Source organism: Tupaia chinensis, unplaced genomic scaffold, assembly GCF_000334495.1.
Source record: "Tupaia chinensis unplaced genomic scaffold, TupChi_1.0 Scaffold000511_1, whole genome shotgun sequence".
NCBI classification, from domain to species: Eukaryota; Metazoa; Chordata; class Mammalia; order Scandentia; family Tupaiidae; genus Tupaia; species Tupaia belangeri.
Genome location: NW_006160024.1, coordinates 1917166 through 1934161, shown reverse-complemented (window position 1 = coordinate 1934161; position 16996 = coordinate 1917166). Strand labels below are relative to the sequence as shown.

The 16996-nt window shown below is 39.5% G+C and overlaps 1 protein-coding gene across 4 annotated transcripts in view; it reads right to left on the bottom strand.

Annotated features, from left to right (window-relative positions):
• Positions 1-16996, bottom strand: part of TMEM87B (transmembrane protein 87B) — a gene marked incomplete at its 5' end in the record, with an annotated part of 76034 nt that overhangs the window by 17636 nt on the left and 41402 nt on the right. For all 4 annotated transcript variants that reach the window (XM_014590950.2, XM_014590951.2, XM_006156650.2 and 1 more), the window contains 3 exon segments: positions 3326-3378; positions 5369-5442; positions 16721-16794. In XM_014590950.2, coding sequence (XP_014446436.1) covers positions 3326-3378; positions 5369-5442; positions 16721-16794 — 201 coding nt within the window.

Below are 16996 nucleotides of genomic sequence, written 5' to 3'. Positions count from 1 at the left end.
AAGCTGTGACAATTAAAACAGCATGGTATTGGCACAAAAATAGACAGGTAGACCAATAGAACAGAATTGAGAACCCTCAAATAAACCCCAAAACATACAGCCAACTGATCCTTGACAAAGGTCACAAGACAATACAGTGAGAAAAAGGAAATCTCTTCAGCAAATGGTGCTGGGAGAACTGGATATTCACCTGTAGAAGAAAGAAACTGGATCCTTCTCTGTCACCCACTAACAAAATGGATTGAAGACCCAAACATAGAACTTTAAACTATAAAAATAATAATGGAAAACACAGGAAAAACTCTTGGAGACCTTAGAGTAGGCAAGGACCTCTTAAAGACAATCTCTAGAGGACAGGCAATAATCCCAAAAATAGACAAATGGGACTATACTAGGCTGAAAGGCTTCTGCACACCCAAAGAAACGGTAAGTAGAGTGAGAAGAAAACCCTCAGAGTGGGAGAATATATTTGCAAACTATACCTCAGACAAGAGACTGATAATCAGAATATACAGGGACCCCAAGCAGCTTACCCACACAAAAAAATGAATCAATCCAATTAAAAGATGGGAAAATGAGCTGAACAGACAATTCTCTAAAGAAGACATACGAATGGCCCAAAAGCATATGAGAATATGCTTGACATCTCTTATCATAAAGGAAATGTAAATCAAAACCACAATGAGATACCACTTAACCCCAGTTAGAATGGCAAAAATTAAAAAAATAAATAACGATAAGTGCTGGCGCGGCTAGGGTAATAAGGGAACTCTCCTACACTGCTGTGGGGATACAGATTAATACAACCACTTTGGAGATTGATACGGAGATTCCTCAGAAACCTACAAAAAGAACTCCATATGGCCCAGTAATTCCACTCTTAGGCATGTACCCAAAGGATAGAAAAACCTTCAGTCAGAAAACACTTGTACACCCATGTTTATTGCAATATTATTTACAATTGCTAGGACATGGAATCAACCCAAATATCTAAAAACAGATGACTGGATGGAAAAAATGTGGCATATATATTCTATGGAATACTACTCAGCCATAAAAAAAAAAGAGACCCTGACATCTGATACAAAGTAGATGAATATGGAAGACTTAATGCTAAGCAAAGCAAGCCAGTCTATGAAAGACAGACTTTATGTCCCAATATGTACTGATTCTCTGCACTCTATGGCAGAAACTGAGTTTGGAAGGTATATCTGCCAGGGAGGGCAACTGTAGATATTAGAGATAGCAGGACAGGGCTAATAAAGGGGTGAGTAATAGAGAGAGAGAGGAGAACAAGGTTTAATGGGCAAAAAAATGAAAAGCTACTTGCTGATGATAATGTATACAGTAATGTCTTTGGCTTGACTGATATTCATGATATTCATGCTGGAAAAAGTAATGTTGTACACTGTAAAGATATTATCTGATTAAATGTAAATTAAAATAAAAAATTGGGACCAGGAGATGGCATAATGATTACATTGCTAAACTCCCACAGAGTTGACAGTGGTTTGAGTTCTGGACTTGGCTTAAAACTCACACTGGGCGCATGTGCGTGTGTGCCCAAAATCCCAAGTGGAGAATGGAAGAGAAGAGACTGTGGTGTGGCCAGACCTCCGGGGGGAATGATTTCTCGCTTCTGTCCATCTCTCTCTGGATCTCCAGCAAGCACACACAGCCTATAGCAAAAATCTCTCTTAAAGGGCTGAATGGTGGTTAAAGTGACCAGATCTTGCATGATCAAAAGCATGGTCCGAGTCTTAGACCCAGCAGTTTGAAAAACATGACAAACTCTGTGTGTGTGTGTGTGTGTGTGTGTGTGCGCATGTGCATATATGTTCAAAATCCCAAGAGGAAAATGGAGGAGAAAGGGACTGTGATGTGGCCATCCCTCCTGGGGGGTAGGAGTGGGGTGGGGTGGTGATTTCTCGTCTTCTGTCTTTCTGGCGAGCACATGCACCCTATAGCAAAAACCTCTCCAAAAATTAATTAATTAGTTAATTAACTTTTCCATATGTTTGCAGTTTTCCATAATAGAAAAAGTTAAAAGAAAGTTAAAATAAAATGAGGGACCAGCAGACAGTGTAATGGTTACATTGCTGGACTCCCGTGTAGTTGATTACGGTTCAAGTCCAGGACCCAGTGGCTTATAACTAACACCAGGCATGTGTGTGTGCATGCATAAGATCTGACAGGAGAATGGAGGAGAAGGGATTGCAGCATGGCCATCCCTCACCCCTACCTCGAGATTTTCTTTCTTTTTTATTTAAGAGAGGTTTTTGCAATAGGGCATGTGCAATCATCGAAAAGACAGAGACAGGAGGTGAGAAATCACACACATACCTCCCCGGGGGGATGGCCATACCACAATCCCTTCTCCTCCATTCTCCTCTCAGGATCTTGGGCACAAATGCACACGCGTCCAGTGTGAGTTGAAGCTGCTGGGTCCGGGACTTGAACCGTGATTGACTACATGGGAGTCCAGCGATGTAATCATTATGCCATCTGCTGGTCGCCCCTCCCCCTGGGGATTTATTTCTCACTTTCTGCCTCTGTTTCTCACTGTCTCTCTGGCAAGTGCACACTCCCTATAGCAAAAATCTCTCTCTAAAAAAATAATTAAATAAATAAAATGATCCTGATAACAACAGAATAACGAAACCTGAAATTGATTCTAGGCCACTGGTTTAAAAGAGTTGGTGCATGGGACCAGAAGATGGCGTAATGGCTATATCGCTGGACTCCCATGTAGTAGACCATGGTTTGAGTTCCGGACCCGGTGGTTTAAACTCATACAGGGTGCTGGTGCATGTGTGTCCAAGATCCCGAGAGGAGAATGGAGAAGAGATTGCAGCATGGCCATCTCCCCTGGGGGGTGATTTCTTGCTTTTTCTCTGTCTCTGTCTTTCTGGCGAATGCACACACACTATAGCAAAAACCTCTCTAAAACTTCTAAAAAAAATAAAAGAGTTGGTGCACAGTGAAGAGGGAAAGAAAAAGAGCCTAAGCCTGGGCTTCGTGTGTTCGCAGCTCCTAAGAAGTAAACTGAGAATACTATACGCGTCATCATCAACAGGTAATAAACTATATCCGAATTCCACTAATGTCATGCCTATTTGTTCTCTTGCTTTTCAATGTAATATAAACAAAATTATGATAATAATAAAAAATTTTAAAAAATAGAAGTAAATTGGCCTCTGCTGGCGATGGGGCCTACAAGAAACACATGGTGGTGTGAGGTCTGAAAAGTACACGACAAAGGATAAGAGCCACCACTCTAAACCACAGCCTCAACTTTAGACACAGACTTTAAGAGAATACTTACACGTCTGTGAACGAAGAGGGAATATTTTCTTCCACCCACTTCAAATCTTCATCCTATAGAAATAAATATTTATAATTAGCATTTGATTAATAGCACCTGAGAGTAGTAATAGAATGTGTGTGTATATATGTGTGTGTGTGTGTGTGTGTGTGTATGTATATATATATATGTAATTTAAGAATTTAATTTCAAATGTATGACATTCTTTCAGTTTCCATCTATGTCCTAAGAAGCTGGGATTTATGCCACACAGAAATTATGCTTGTGTTTTCTTAAATAGGCAAACAAAAACAGGGTTTCCGATTTTCGTATTTATTCTTGGTTGGTAAGACATGTAACTGTTATTTTGTCCTGAGGAACCAGGACAGAGAGTCAATTTTTTATAAGACATAAAACATAAAGAATATTGACTTGTATCGACTTTTCTTGGTTTCCTATTCATTTCTAATTGGTTCAAATTTTTGTATCATGAGTTTATAATTTTTCAATAGAAAAAGACGATGGTACAAATATTTTAACTTTAGAAAAGCTTACTTCTTTGTAGAGCTCGTATTTATGCTCATCTCCCTACATAAGATAGGAAAAGAAAGCAGGGAGCTGGGGTATCTAGAAAAAATTTTTGAGAGAGTTTTGCCATAGGCAATGTATCTTGCCAGAAAGACAGAAAGTGAGAAAATCATGCCGCTCCACCCGGGAGATGGCTGTGTCGCAATCCCTTCTCCTCCATCCTCCCCTCGGAATTTCAGACACACACGCAAAAGCACCAGGTATGAGTTTCAAGTCGCCAAGTCCAGGGCTCAAACCAGATTCAACCACATGGGAGTCTAGCACCTTAACCATTGCGTCACCTGCTGGCCCCTAAATAATTTTTTTTTTAAACAGAAACTTGCTATAGTATTTCATTTGAAGGAGTTAAAATGAAAGGTATACTGAATATTTTGATTTATAATGTAAAAAAAAATAAAATAAAAAATGTTCTCTGTTGTGTACGTAGCTCCATGGAATGCCCTGGTCCTAGGAATGAGTTACATTTTGCCAACCCCCAGAGGAACAAAGCACCTTAGCCAGGATTAAGAACAAAATGCTCTGTGGGTCTCAGGTAGAAGTCAGTCAGTGAGAGGTAAGATCTCTGACTTCTCAGTAAGAGCTCGCTGTTCTTATTAAGTTAGAGAAGTAAAAGCATATTCCTTGACATATGTGCAAATACTGAGCTTTAAAGTAAAGTAAGATATATCCTAAAACGAGAAGATGATACCTAACCAATTGAAAATGTAATAGTTCTAACACTGGACAACTAAAACTCTTGCCATTTAAAAAAAGTTTTAGTTAAATGACCATAAAATTAGTACATTTTAAAGAATAGTTACATTACTAAAAATAAAAATTACATTACCAAAAATAAAAATTAAAAAGTGGTGTGGTAGTTAAGGCATGGGACTCTCATGTGGCCAACAGTGGTTTGAGCCCCAGGCCGAGCAGGATGAAAATAATGCTGAGGACATGTGTGTGCACGCTTCAAATCTTGAGAGGAGAAAGGAGGAGAACGGACTGTGGCATGGTCATAACCCCCAGGGGCTGATTTTTCACTTTCCCTCTGTCTGCCTCTCTCTAGTGAGTTCGCATATCCAATGGCGAAAAATCTCAAAAAAGTAAAAATATAAACTGAAGAATTTAACAAATCTGACAGATGACAATGTTTTTACCTATCATCTGTCCTTCAGGACTTATATGCATGAGTCACCCATGGAATTTTGTTAAGAAGCAGACTGAGACTCAGCAGGCCTGGAGTAGGCCTAAGAGTCTACATTTCTAAGAAGGCCCCAAAGGATGCTTATGCATCTGATCTTGGAAGGGCACTTGAGAAGTGAGGATCTTCAAGAGAGTCCACAGTTCTGGGGTTTAACGAGCACCTCTAGACAGTAACACCTGTACACACGTGCACACAGAATAGTAATAACGTTCCAACAGTCGACAAATAAGACACTCCTATACATTTATGAAGTGTTAAAAACCGAGAGTCTATTAAATTCATGGAATACTTACAAAATTATCAGAAGTAGCAGGTTTGGCTGTTCCATTAGAAACTGTTTTTGAGGCTCTTAACTTTATTCCTTCAGCTAGAATAAAAACATTACAGATAATATATGCAAAATTATAAAATATTATCTTCCTTTATAGTGTCACTTTTTTGTTTTTAGAGAGATTTTAGCTATAGGGCTTGTATGCTCACTGGAGAAATAAAGAGAGATAGGAAGTGAGAAATCACCCCTCAGGGTGGATGGCGACACTGCAATCCCTTCTCCTCCATACTCCTCTCAGGATGTTGGCCACACTCACACACAGGCCCAGTATGAGATTCAAGCTGCCAGATCTGGGACTCAAACAGCTGTTGGCCATGTGGGAGTCCAGCAACATAACCATTACGCCATCTGCTGGTCCCTATAGCATCACATTTAACAGCCAAATAAGGACAAAGTACGCGATGTCTTCAAAAAGTCTGCAGAAATTAGTATTATGAAAACACTATGCAGTATTTCAAAACATATATATTCTTTTGAATTTGTCTACTTTCATACAACAAAACATTTTAAAAATTCACTCTCCTTGTAGAGTGCTAGTTATTTTTTATTACTAAGTGGTATTCCACTGTGTAAGGACATCACCATTTTTTTTTATCCACTCATCTATTAACGTATATTTGTGTTATTTCCAGTTGTGAACTATTGTAAGGCTACTGTAAACATTACTGTCTTTCTGGAGTCATCTGCTTCATTTCTTCCAGGTAAAAATCTTGGAGTGGAATGACCGGTCTGTACATTAGGTGCATTTTTTAGCTCTATCAGGAACTGTCAAATGGTTTTCCAAAGGGATCGGACTACTTCATATTCCTTCCCACAGAGTATGAGAAACGTATTGACGGTTGTTCCAGATCCTCTCCAACATTTCATGTTGTGTCTGCCTAATTTTAACCATTCTGGTGGATGTGGGGTAGCGTCTCATTATAGGCTTAGCTTGCATTTCCCAATGACCAATTGTACAGAGCAACTTTTAATGTGCTTATTGCCCGTTCTGATGTCTTCTTGCAAATGAAGTGTCTCTTCGAGGTTTATGTCTATTGTTAAAATGGGGTTACCTTTTATGGATCTACAGGAATTCTACTTATTCTAGATCTAAGTCCTCTGTCAGATTTATGTATTGTAGCTTTTTCATCTTAAGTTTCTCTGGATGAACACGCTTTAAAAACATTTCCTCTCCCTTTATTTCTGACAGGATGCATGTGTGTGTGTGTGCACCTGAGACAGATGAGCGCCCTCCACAGGGGCTGGTCCCTTTCCTCTAGTCCTCCATCCCATCGGAGCAGGGGCACTCGCGTGTGCGCCTGGCATGTTTCCGGTTGGACCAGGGATTCAAACCGTGGTCACTGAGTGACCCAGTTTCTCTTGAGAAGTACATTATCACTGCGCCACGGAGTCAGCCCAAGCAGACAGTGATAAAGTTCACTGAATTTTATTTATTTATTTATTTATTTATTTAGCAGAGGTTTTTTCACTATAGGGCGCGTGTGCTCGCCAGACAGACAGGGAGAGACATAGAGACAGAAAGCGAGAAATCACCCCCCAGGGGGGATGGCCATGCCGCAATCCCTTCTCCTCCATTCTCCTCTCGGGATCTTGGGCACGCACACACATGCGCCCGGCGTGAGTTCTACGCCACCAGGTCTGGGACGCGAACCACGGTCGACTACGTGGGAGTCCAGCGACATAGCCATTACGCTAACTGCTGGTTCCCCTGAATTTTAAATTCTAAATGTCCTAACAAATGACAAGGTCAAGAAGACTTGTTTTTTTCTAGAAGGGTTATAGTTTAAGCTTTTACATTTAGGTCTAGGATCCATTTTTAATTAATTACTGAGATGTCCAGTAAAAGGCTACTGATTGTTTTTTCTCATACGTTGATCCAGTTGTTCCAACATTATTTCTCAAGAAAAATATTCTTTCCTCAGACCGTCTTGCTGCTTCTGTCAAAAATCATCTGGCCACTAAATTAATATATTGTGGTCAGAAGTCAAGATGCATTTTGCATAGAAAACCATAGGAAAAAAATACGTCAAGACTTTTCCAACACCCAATAATTTTTTTTTTTTTTAATTTGCCAGATGGTACATATGCTCACCAGAGAGAGAGAAAGAGGAGGAAAAAAAGCATCCACCAGTGGGGCATCATGGTGCAGTTCCTTCTCCCTCATTTCTCTATGCTGTGAGGGTTTGGGGCATGCACATACACGTGCCAGGTATGTCTTCCAAGTCACTGGGTCAGAGATTTGAACCACAGGGTTGACCATAAGGGATCCAGTTCCCTTAATCGGTCCATGGGTCTGCCCAAGTTCAGTTTATTTCTAAACTCTGTTTTGCTATATTCATGTATTTCTCTAACCTTATGGCAGTATCACATTTTCTTGACTGTTATAACTTGAAATCATGTCTTCAATCTGTGTAAGTTCACTAATTTTAATTTATTGAGATTTAATTTACAAACCATAAAATGAACCCTTGTAAAGTGTTTAATTCAGTGGATTTTAGGATAACCACAAAGTTATGTCACCATTTTGCCACTAGCTAATTCCAGAAGATTTTCATCACTCCAAAAAGAAACTCCTTGGGACCAGCAGATGGCGTAATGGTTGCGTTTATGGACTCCTCTGTAGTCTACCACAGTTCGAGTCCAGGACCCGGTGGCTTAAACTCACACTGGGCATGTGTGTGTGCATGCCCAAGATGCCGAGAAGAGAATGGAGGAGGGACTGCGGCGTGGCCATCCCCACTAGAGGGTGATTTCTCACTTTCTGTTTCTCTCTGTCTGACTCTAGCAAGTGTACATGCCCTGTGACAAAAAAAAAAAAGGGGACATGCCCCGGTAAAAAAAAAAAAAAAAAAAAAAAGGAACCCCCATGCCCATTGGTAGCCACTTCCTACTGACCACTTTACCACTCTCTCTGCTCGGACCATCATGAATCTACTTTGTCTCTATGGTTGGCACATATCTGGACCTATCATAACATCATACAATATGTGGTGCGATCTTCTGTGACTGGCTTCTTTCACTTACAATAGTGTTTTCAATATTTATCCATGTCACAACTACTGGAACGTTTAGGCTCTTCCAGGTCGTTTGCTTTTCTATATTTATTTTAGAATCACTTTAACCATTTGCATTGAAAAATTGTGGTTTGTTTTGCTATAGGGCACATGTACTCACTGGAAAGAGACAAAGAGGAGAGAGGAAGTGAAAAGGCAACCCCCAGGGGGTACGGCCACATCACAATCCCTTCTCCATTCTCCTTTTGAGATTTTGAGCACATATGCACACGTGCCTGGAATGTTTTCTAAGCCACTAGGTCCAGGATTCAAAACGTGTAGCTGGCCATGTGGGACCCAGCTGCCTCAACCACCCCTAGTTGTCCCTACATCTGTATTTTTATAAGCCAGCTAGAATTGTGATTGGGATTGTACTCAATCTATATGACAGTTTGCAGAACCAACAGTTTAACAATACTGAGTGCCAATTCGTAAATGTGTTTAAATCATTGCCGGCTGGCAGGTGGTATGGGAGTTAAGGGCACTGGACTCCCACATGGCCAACTGCAGTTTGAATCCCAGACCTGGCAGCTTACTTTCTCACTTTCTCTCTCTTTCACTCTGTCCCTCTCTGGTCTTATTAAAATAAATAAAGTTAAATAAAATAATTCTTTGAAAAAAAGTTTAAATCCCCGGGACCAGCAGTTTGCATAATGGCTATGTCGCTGGACTCCCATGTAGTTGACTGTGGTTCGAGTCCCAAATCTGGTGGCTTACACTCACACCAGGCATGTGGGTGCGTGCCCACAATCCTGGGAGAAGAGCAGAGGAGAAGGGACTGTGGCATAGCCATCACTCCACAATCCTGGGAGAAGAGCAGAGGAGAAGGGACTGTGGCATAGCCATTCCTCCTGGGGGTGATTTCTGGATTTCTGTCTCTCTGTCTCTGTCTTTCTGGAGAGTGCATGCGACCTAAAGCAAAAACTTCTCAAAAACAAAACAAAAAAAAAAAAGTTTAAGTCCCTACATTTCTATGTTGGGAAATTTTTCTGTGTTGTTTTGTAGCCTTCATTGCAGAGGTTTTGCATACTATTTCATTAAATTTATTCCTACATTTTATTTTTTGCAGGCACTGTAAATAATGTTAGAAGTTTAGTTTTTCATTCCTTCAGTTAGTCTGAAGGCAGCAATTTCTGTAAATAAGAGAATGTCTTTGCTATAGTCACTTACTAGTCCTGCTGTACTTTTTCTTTCTGTGGGCTTTTTACAATTTTCTGTACATAAAATCTTTTGTCTGCAAATAGTCTTACTTCTTCCTTTCTACACTTTATGACTTTTACATTCTTTGGGGCTTTGTTTGCTTTGCCTCTGCTTTTGCTTTGCCCTGGCTACGATCTCCTACATGGTGCTAAATCACAGTGGTGAGTAGATATCTTTTAATTTGGTCCCAGTCCTGGAAGGGAAGCATTCATTATTTTGCCGTCAGACATGATTTTAGCTGTCGAGTTTTTCATGCCATTCTACAATTACTTTGCTGAATTTTTCCTTTTGTTAAATCTGTATCTACTGAGATACATATGTTCTTTTTCTTCTCTATTCTTTTAATATGATGAATTATACTGAGTGATCTTTTGAAAAGTTACATAAGGTTGCTATCATGGGGTAGCATGTACTTCATCATGATTACTTTTCTATATTTTGGTAGATTTTATTTATTAATACTTTTTTTTCTTTTTTTGGGGAGGTTTTTGCTATAGGGCGCGTGCGCTCACCAGACAGAGACAGAGAGAAAGAAAGCGAGAAATCCCCCCCCCCCCCAGGGAGGATGGCCACGCTCCAATCCCTTCTCCATTCTCCTCTCGGGATCTTGAGCATGCATGCACACGCACCCGGCGTGAGTTTACACCTCTGGGTCTGGGACTTGAACCATGGTCGACTAAATGGGAGTCCCGCAACCCAGCCATTACTCTAATTGCTGGTCCCTTATTTACTAATACTTTTAAAGAATTTTTATGTCTACTCATTAATGATAACAGTCTGTAATAATTTTCTTAGAGACTTTGGCATCTAAGGTACCGCTGACCATGGAGCTGGCAGGTGGCATGGTTAAGGGTGCTAGACTCCCACATGACTGACCGCAATTCAAGCTCCGGATCTGGTGAGTTGCTTTCTCACTCCCCACCCTCACCCCCCCCCCCTTTCTCTCTCTCTACCTCTCAGGTCAAATTTAAATAAATAAATAAAGTTAAAGGGAGAAAATCTAAATTTAAATAAATAAATAAATAAATAAAGGGAGTAATTATTTAAAGAAAAAAAAAAAAAGATGTACTGACCTTATAAAATGTTTTGGGAAGTATTCCTATATCCTCTATATTCTAAAGAGTTTGTGTTAAATTGGAACATTTCTCCCTTAAATATATGAAAGAATTCACTAGTAAAACCATTTGGGTATGGTGCTTTGTGGAAAGATTTTAAATGATGAACTCAATTTCTTTAATAGATATAAGCCTATTCAGACTTAGTAGTATCAAGTTAGAGTTAGAATTAAGACTAGAATAGTTGTGTTAGATGTACTTTTCAAGAAATCTGTGTCCACTTCACCCAAACGGATCAATGTACTTCCATAAGATTGTTCATAATAGTCCCTTATATATTCTTTCCAGTGCTCTTCCCTCCTTCATTCAATTTACACTGAATTTTTAACTGATGGCATTTCTCTTCAGTCTAAAGAATTTCTATTACATTCTTCCTAATGCAGGTCAGCTCAGGGCCAATTCTTCAAATTTTCATTTATCTGTCACTTTATTTCACTTTGATTTTTGAAAATATTTCTGTTAGATACAGAATTCCAGGGTGACAAGTTTTGGTTTCTTTCTTTCTATCTTTCTTTATTTCTTTGCTTTAAAAATAGCACCCCACTGTCTTCAGGATTCCATTCCTTCTGAAAAGTCTGGTGCCATGGTCTCTCAAATCTAACGTATTTTTTTTTTTTAATTATCCTGTCTTTGGTTTTCAGCAGTTTGATAATGGTGTCTAAGTGTGCTTTGTTGTGGTTGTTATTTCTCTTGATTTGAGTCACCGAGCTTCCCTGATCTGTGGACTATTATTCCTGATCAATTTTGGAAATTATTTGACCAATATTTCTGAGTTTTGTTTTTTCTTTCTTTTCTTTTTTACTATTATTCCTGATCAATTTTGGAAATTATTGATCAATATTTCTGAGTTGTTTTTTTTTTTTCTTTTCTTTCTGAGAGATTTTTACTCTATAGGGTATGTGCATTTGCCAGAGAGACAGAGACAGAGAGAAAGTGAGAAATCACCTCCCAGGGGGAATGGCCACTCCACAATTCCTTCTCTCCCATCCTCTTCTTGGGATTCTCGGCACATATGCACATGTGCCTGGTGTGAGTTTCAAGCTACAGGGTCTGGGAGTTGGGGACGGGGGTGAGAAAGCAGGCCACCAGGTCTGGGACTTGAACCACAGTTGGCCATGTGAGACCCCAGTGCCTTAACCACCACACCACCTGCTAGTCCTCCTACAGATTCTTTAATGTGCTTATATTAATAAAGTCTTTCTTATTAATTATGACATTTACAACACCTCTAGATCTCTTTATTTTTTTTCTTTTTCTTTTTAAGTTGGTGAAGGCAATGTATACTTGTTAGAAGGAGGGAGAGAGGAAGAAAAGGCACTTAGTAGGGCATGGCCACATCACAATCTCTTTTTATCCATTTCTCTTTCCTACCAGAATTTTGAGCACAAAGGCACATATGTCCAGTGTGTTTATCAAGCGGCTCTATCTGAGATTTGAACTGCAGTTGCCATATGGGATCCAGTTCGTTCTATTACTGATTTTTCCATTAACTACTGATCACAGTTTCCAGTTTCTTCCCATGTCTAATAATTTATTATTGTACAATGGACTTTGAGGATGGTGTCATACAGACTTCGGATCCTCTCATCTTTCTCTGAAGAGTGATATATTTTGCTCTAGAAAGCATTTAAATTACTATTAGATCACTTTGAATTTGTAGAGGCCTGTTTATAAACTTTATTAAGGCGGGTTTATTATACTTAGCTTTATTTCTAGGGTGCACGAACCTACAGGTCCTACGATGGAATTTTCGCTCCTTAGGAGTGGCCCTTGAAGGAGTTTCAGTGGAAAGTCCACGGTGTATACCCAATCTTTTTCAACCTGGTGAGACTTGAATTTCAAACAATACAGTAGGCAGCTGCTGAAATCTCTGTTCTAGATTTTTGGCTGAATGGCTATTTTCCAATGGCATCTTGGAGGACCATTTCCAAAGCACATGCCCAGCTTGGGAATCGGTTTAGAGAGACTTTGTTTGGAGTTTCCCCGTTTGTGGCCTTTCCCTTTCTAGATTCCCCCTTCAATTTCCAGGCATTCATACAGTCTCTAACTCTACATCGTAAGACTGTACCTGCCTCCTTGAGATCCAGACACTGATTGCACTGTCACGTCGATGGAGAAGGCACTCAGGCCAAGGGCTCTGCACATGTGGGACCAGTGTGTGGTTCTCTTCTTTCAGCGGTCCAACACAAACTGGCATCCATCTACCGTGGGTTGTTCTCCAGTCCCTTAACATGGTTTGTTTTTTGTTGTTTGTTTGTTTTTTTCCCTTTCAAGATTCTGTCCAGAGTTTATCCCCCCCCCCCCCTTTCTCTCTCTCTACCTCTCAGGTCAAATTTAAATAAATAAATAAAGTTAAAGGGAGTAATTCTTTAAAGAAAAAAAAAAAAAGATGTACTGACCTTATAAAATGTTTTGGGAAGTATTCCTATATCCTCTATATTCTAAAGAGTTTGTGTTAAATTGGAACATTTCTCCCTTAAATATATGAAAGAATTCACTAGTAAAACCATTTGGGTATGGTGCTTTGTGGAAAGATTTTAAATGATGAACTCAATTTCTTTAATAGATATAAGCCTATTCAGACTTAGTAGTATCAAGTTAGAGTTAGAATTAAGACTAGAATAGTTGTGTTAGATGTACTTTTCAAGAAATCTGTGTCCACTTCACCCAAACGGATCAATGTACTTCCATAAGATTGTTCATAATAGTCCCTTATATATTCTTTCCAGTGCTCTTCCCTCCTTCATTCAATTTACACTGAATTTTTAACTGATGGCATTTCTCTTCAGTCTAAAGAATTTCTATTACATTCTTCCTAATGCAGGTCAGCTCAGGGCCAATTCTTCAAATTTTCATTTATCTGTCACTTTATTTCACTTTGATTTTTGAAAATATTTCTGTTAGATACAGAATTCCAGGGTGACAAGTTTTGGTTTCTTTCTTTCTATCTTTCTTTATTTCTTTGCTTTAAAAATAGCACCCCACTGTCTTCAGGATTCCATTCCTTCTGAAAAGTCTGGTGCCATGGTCTCTCAAATCTAACGTATTTTTTTTTTTTAATTATCCTGTCTTTGGTTTTCAGCAGTTTGATAATGGTGTCTAAGTGTGCTTTGTTGTGGTTGTTATTTCTCTTGATTTGAGTCACCGAGCTTCCCTGATCTGTGGACTATTATTCCTGATCAATTTTGGAAATTATTTGACCAATATTTCTGAGTTTTGTTTTTTCTTTCTTTTCTTTTTTAGAGATTTTTACTCTATAGGGTATGTGCATTTGCCAGAGAGACAGAGACAGAGAGAAAGTGAGAAATCACCTCCCAGGGGGAATGGCCACTCCACAATTCCTTCTCTCCCATCCTCTTCTTGGGATTCTCGGCACATATGCACATGTGCCTGGTGTGAGTTTCAAGCTACAGGGTCTGGGAGTTGGGGACGGGGGTGAGAAAGCAAGCCACCAGGTCTGGGACTTGAACCACAGTTGGCCATGTGAGACCCCAGTGCCTTAACCACCACACCACCTGCTAGTCCTCCTACAGATTCTTTAATGTGCTTATATTAATAAAGTCTTTCTTATTAATTATGACATTTACAACACCTCTAGATCTCTTTATTTTTTTTCTTTTTCTTTTTAAGTTGGTGAAGGCAATGTATACTTGTTAGAAGGAGGGAGAGAGGAAGAAAAGGCACTTAGTAGGGCATGGCCACATCACAATCTCTTTTTATCCATTTCTCTTTCCTACCAGAATTTTGAGCACAAAGGCACATATGTCCAGTGTGTTTATCAAGCGGCTCTATCTGAGATTTGAACTGCAGTTGCCATATGGGATCCAGTTCGTTCTATTACTGATTTTTCCATTAACTACTGATCACAGTTTCCAGTTTCTTCCCATGTCTAATAATTTATTATTGTACAATGGACTTTGAGGATGGTGTCATACAGACTTCGGATCCTCTCATCTTTCTCTGAAGAGTGATATATTTTGCTCTAGAAAGCATTTAAATTACTATTAGATCACTTTGAATTTGTAGAGGCCTGTTTATAAACTTTATTAAGGCGGGTTTATTATACTTAGCTTTATTTCTAGGGTGCACGAACCTACAGGTCCTACGATGGAATTTTCGCTCCTTAGGAGTGGCCCTTGAAGGAGTTTCAGTGGAAAGTCCACGGTGTATACCCAATCTTTTTCAACCTGGTGAGACTTGAATTTCAAACAATACAGTAGGCAGCTGCTGAAATCTCTGTTCTAGATTTTTGGCTGAATGGCTATTTTCCAATGGCATCTTGGAGGACCATTTCCAAAGCACATGCCCAGCTTGGGAATCGGTTTAGAGAGACTTTGTTTGGAGTTTCCCCGTTTGTGGCCTTTCCCTTTCTAGATTCCCCCTTCAATTTCCAGGCATTCATACAGTCTCTAACTCTACATCGTAAGACTGTACCTGCCTCCTTGAGATCCAGACACTGATTGCACTGTCACGTCGATGGAGAAGGCACTCAGGCCAAGGGCTCTGCACATGTGGGACCAGTGTGTGGTTCTCTTCTTTCAGCGGTCCAACACAAACTGGCATCCATCTACCGTGGGTTGTTCTCCAGTCCCTTAACATGGTTTGTTTTTTGTTGTTTGTTTGTTTTTTTCCCTTTCAAGATTCTGTCCAGAGTTTATACTAGCTATTGGGAGACGGGTCAGCCCAATACGATTCACCCCAACATTACTGGAAGCCAGAAACTTAATATAGTGGATTTTAATGTCTTAACTGTGAAAAGGCTTTTTAGGCTTCCTTTCTTAGGAGAGTCAGAAAAAGCGTACAAGAATAAGTTACAGGTGAAAGTAAGATGAGACGAGATGAAAGTTAGGACACTAGAGACATGCTGATGAGGTTACAGCTTCTGCTGATGAGGCAGAACACTTTCACAGTGTCAGACAGCTAGAAAACGGAAACAAACTGGGAAAGAGAATGTCAGTAACAAGAGAAACCAAAGTAAGAGAAGGGCAAAAATGAAACATAAAATTATCTTAACGTCTGAGTGACTTATTGATATTGCCTTAACACATGCTTCTTTCGATTAAGGTAAAATGATAAAATGATAAAATGCTATGTAAGAATAAAAGAAAAATGAGACTAGTATTGAAACTGTAATGCCAAGAAGAGACCATTAAAAGAAATGTAGCAATCGAAAAGAGGAATACTACTCAGACACAAGAATAATGCATGCCAAACTTCTTATAAAAACCAATGTGAGACCAGCAGTTAGCATAATGGCTATGTCACTGAACTCTCATGTAGCCGACCCCTGTTTGAGTCCCGGACCCGGTGGCTTAAACTCACGCCAGCTGCGTGTGCATGCGTGCCCAAGATCCCAAGAGGAGAATGGAGGAGAAGGGATTGTGGTGTGGCCATCCCCCCGGGGGGTGATTTCTCGCTTTCTATCTCTCTGTCTCTCTCTCTGCCTTTCTGGTGAGTGCACGCACCCTATAGAAAAAACCTCTCCAAATAAAAAAAACACCAATGTAGCTGGGGCCAGCAGATGGCATGGCGGTTAAGGGCGCTAGACTCCCACACAGCTGACCATGGCTCGAGTCCTGGGCCTGGCGGCTTACTTTCTCATTTTCTCTCTCTGTCTCTCTCTCACACTGTCTCCCTCTGGTCAAACTAAAATATATGAATAAAGTTAAATAAAATAATTAAATAAAAAAACAAATGTAGCTATTTCAATACTTTCAAAGCAAATTAATAACAAAAGCTCAAAGTACATTAACAACCTTAAAAATTGTATCATTTACTTTTCTTTATGTTACTGCATACCACAAGAGAAGTTTCTGTAACATTTTAAAAATATTTTATAGGGAAAATTTTAGATAGTGTACATGACCTTGGATCACAGGTAAAAGTACACTATTTCTCTGTTAAAATATGTACAGAGGTAATTTTTTTAAAAAATATATCACTCACTTATATTTTCAGATGTCACCATGAATTCTTCAACTTCATCATCGGAATCATCTATTAAGGGCATGAAGGCATATCTGTACCAAAAGTAAGAAACAGTTTTACAAACATGTTAGAAACTGTTTTATTTTCAGATTATATGTAAAACTCACTGTATACCAAAAAAATGTACATTTAAAAAATTTCTTATAGGAACCAGCAGGTGGCATAACGGCTATGTCACTGAACTCCCATGTAATCGACTGCGGTTCGGGTCCTGGACCCGGTGGATTAAATTCA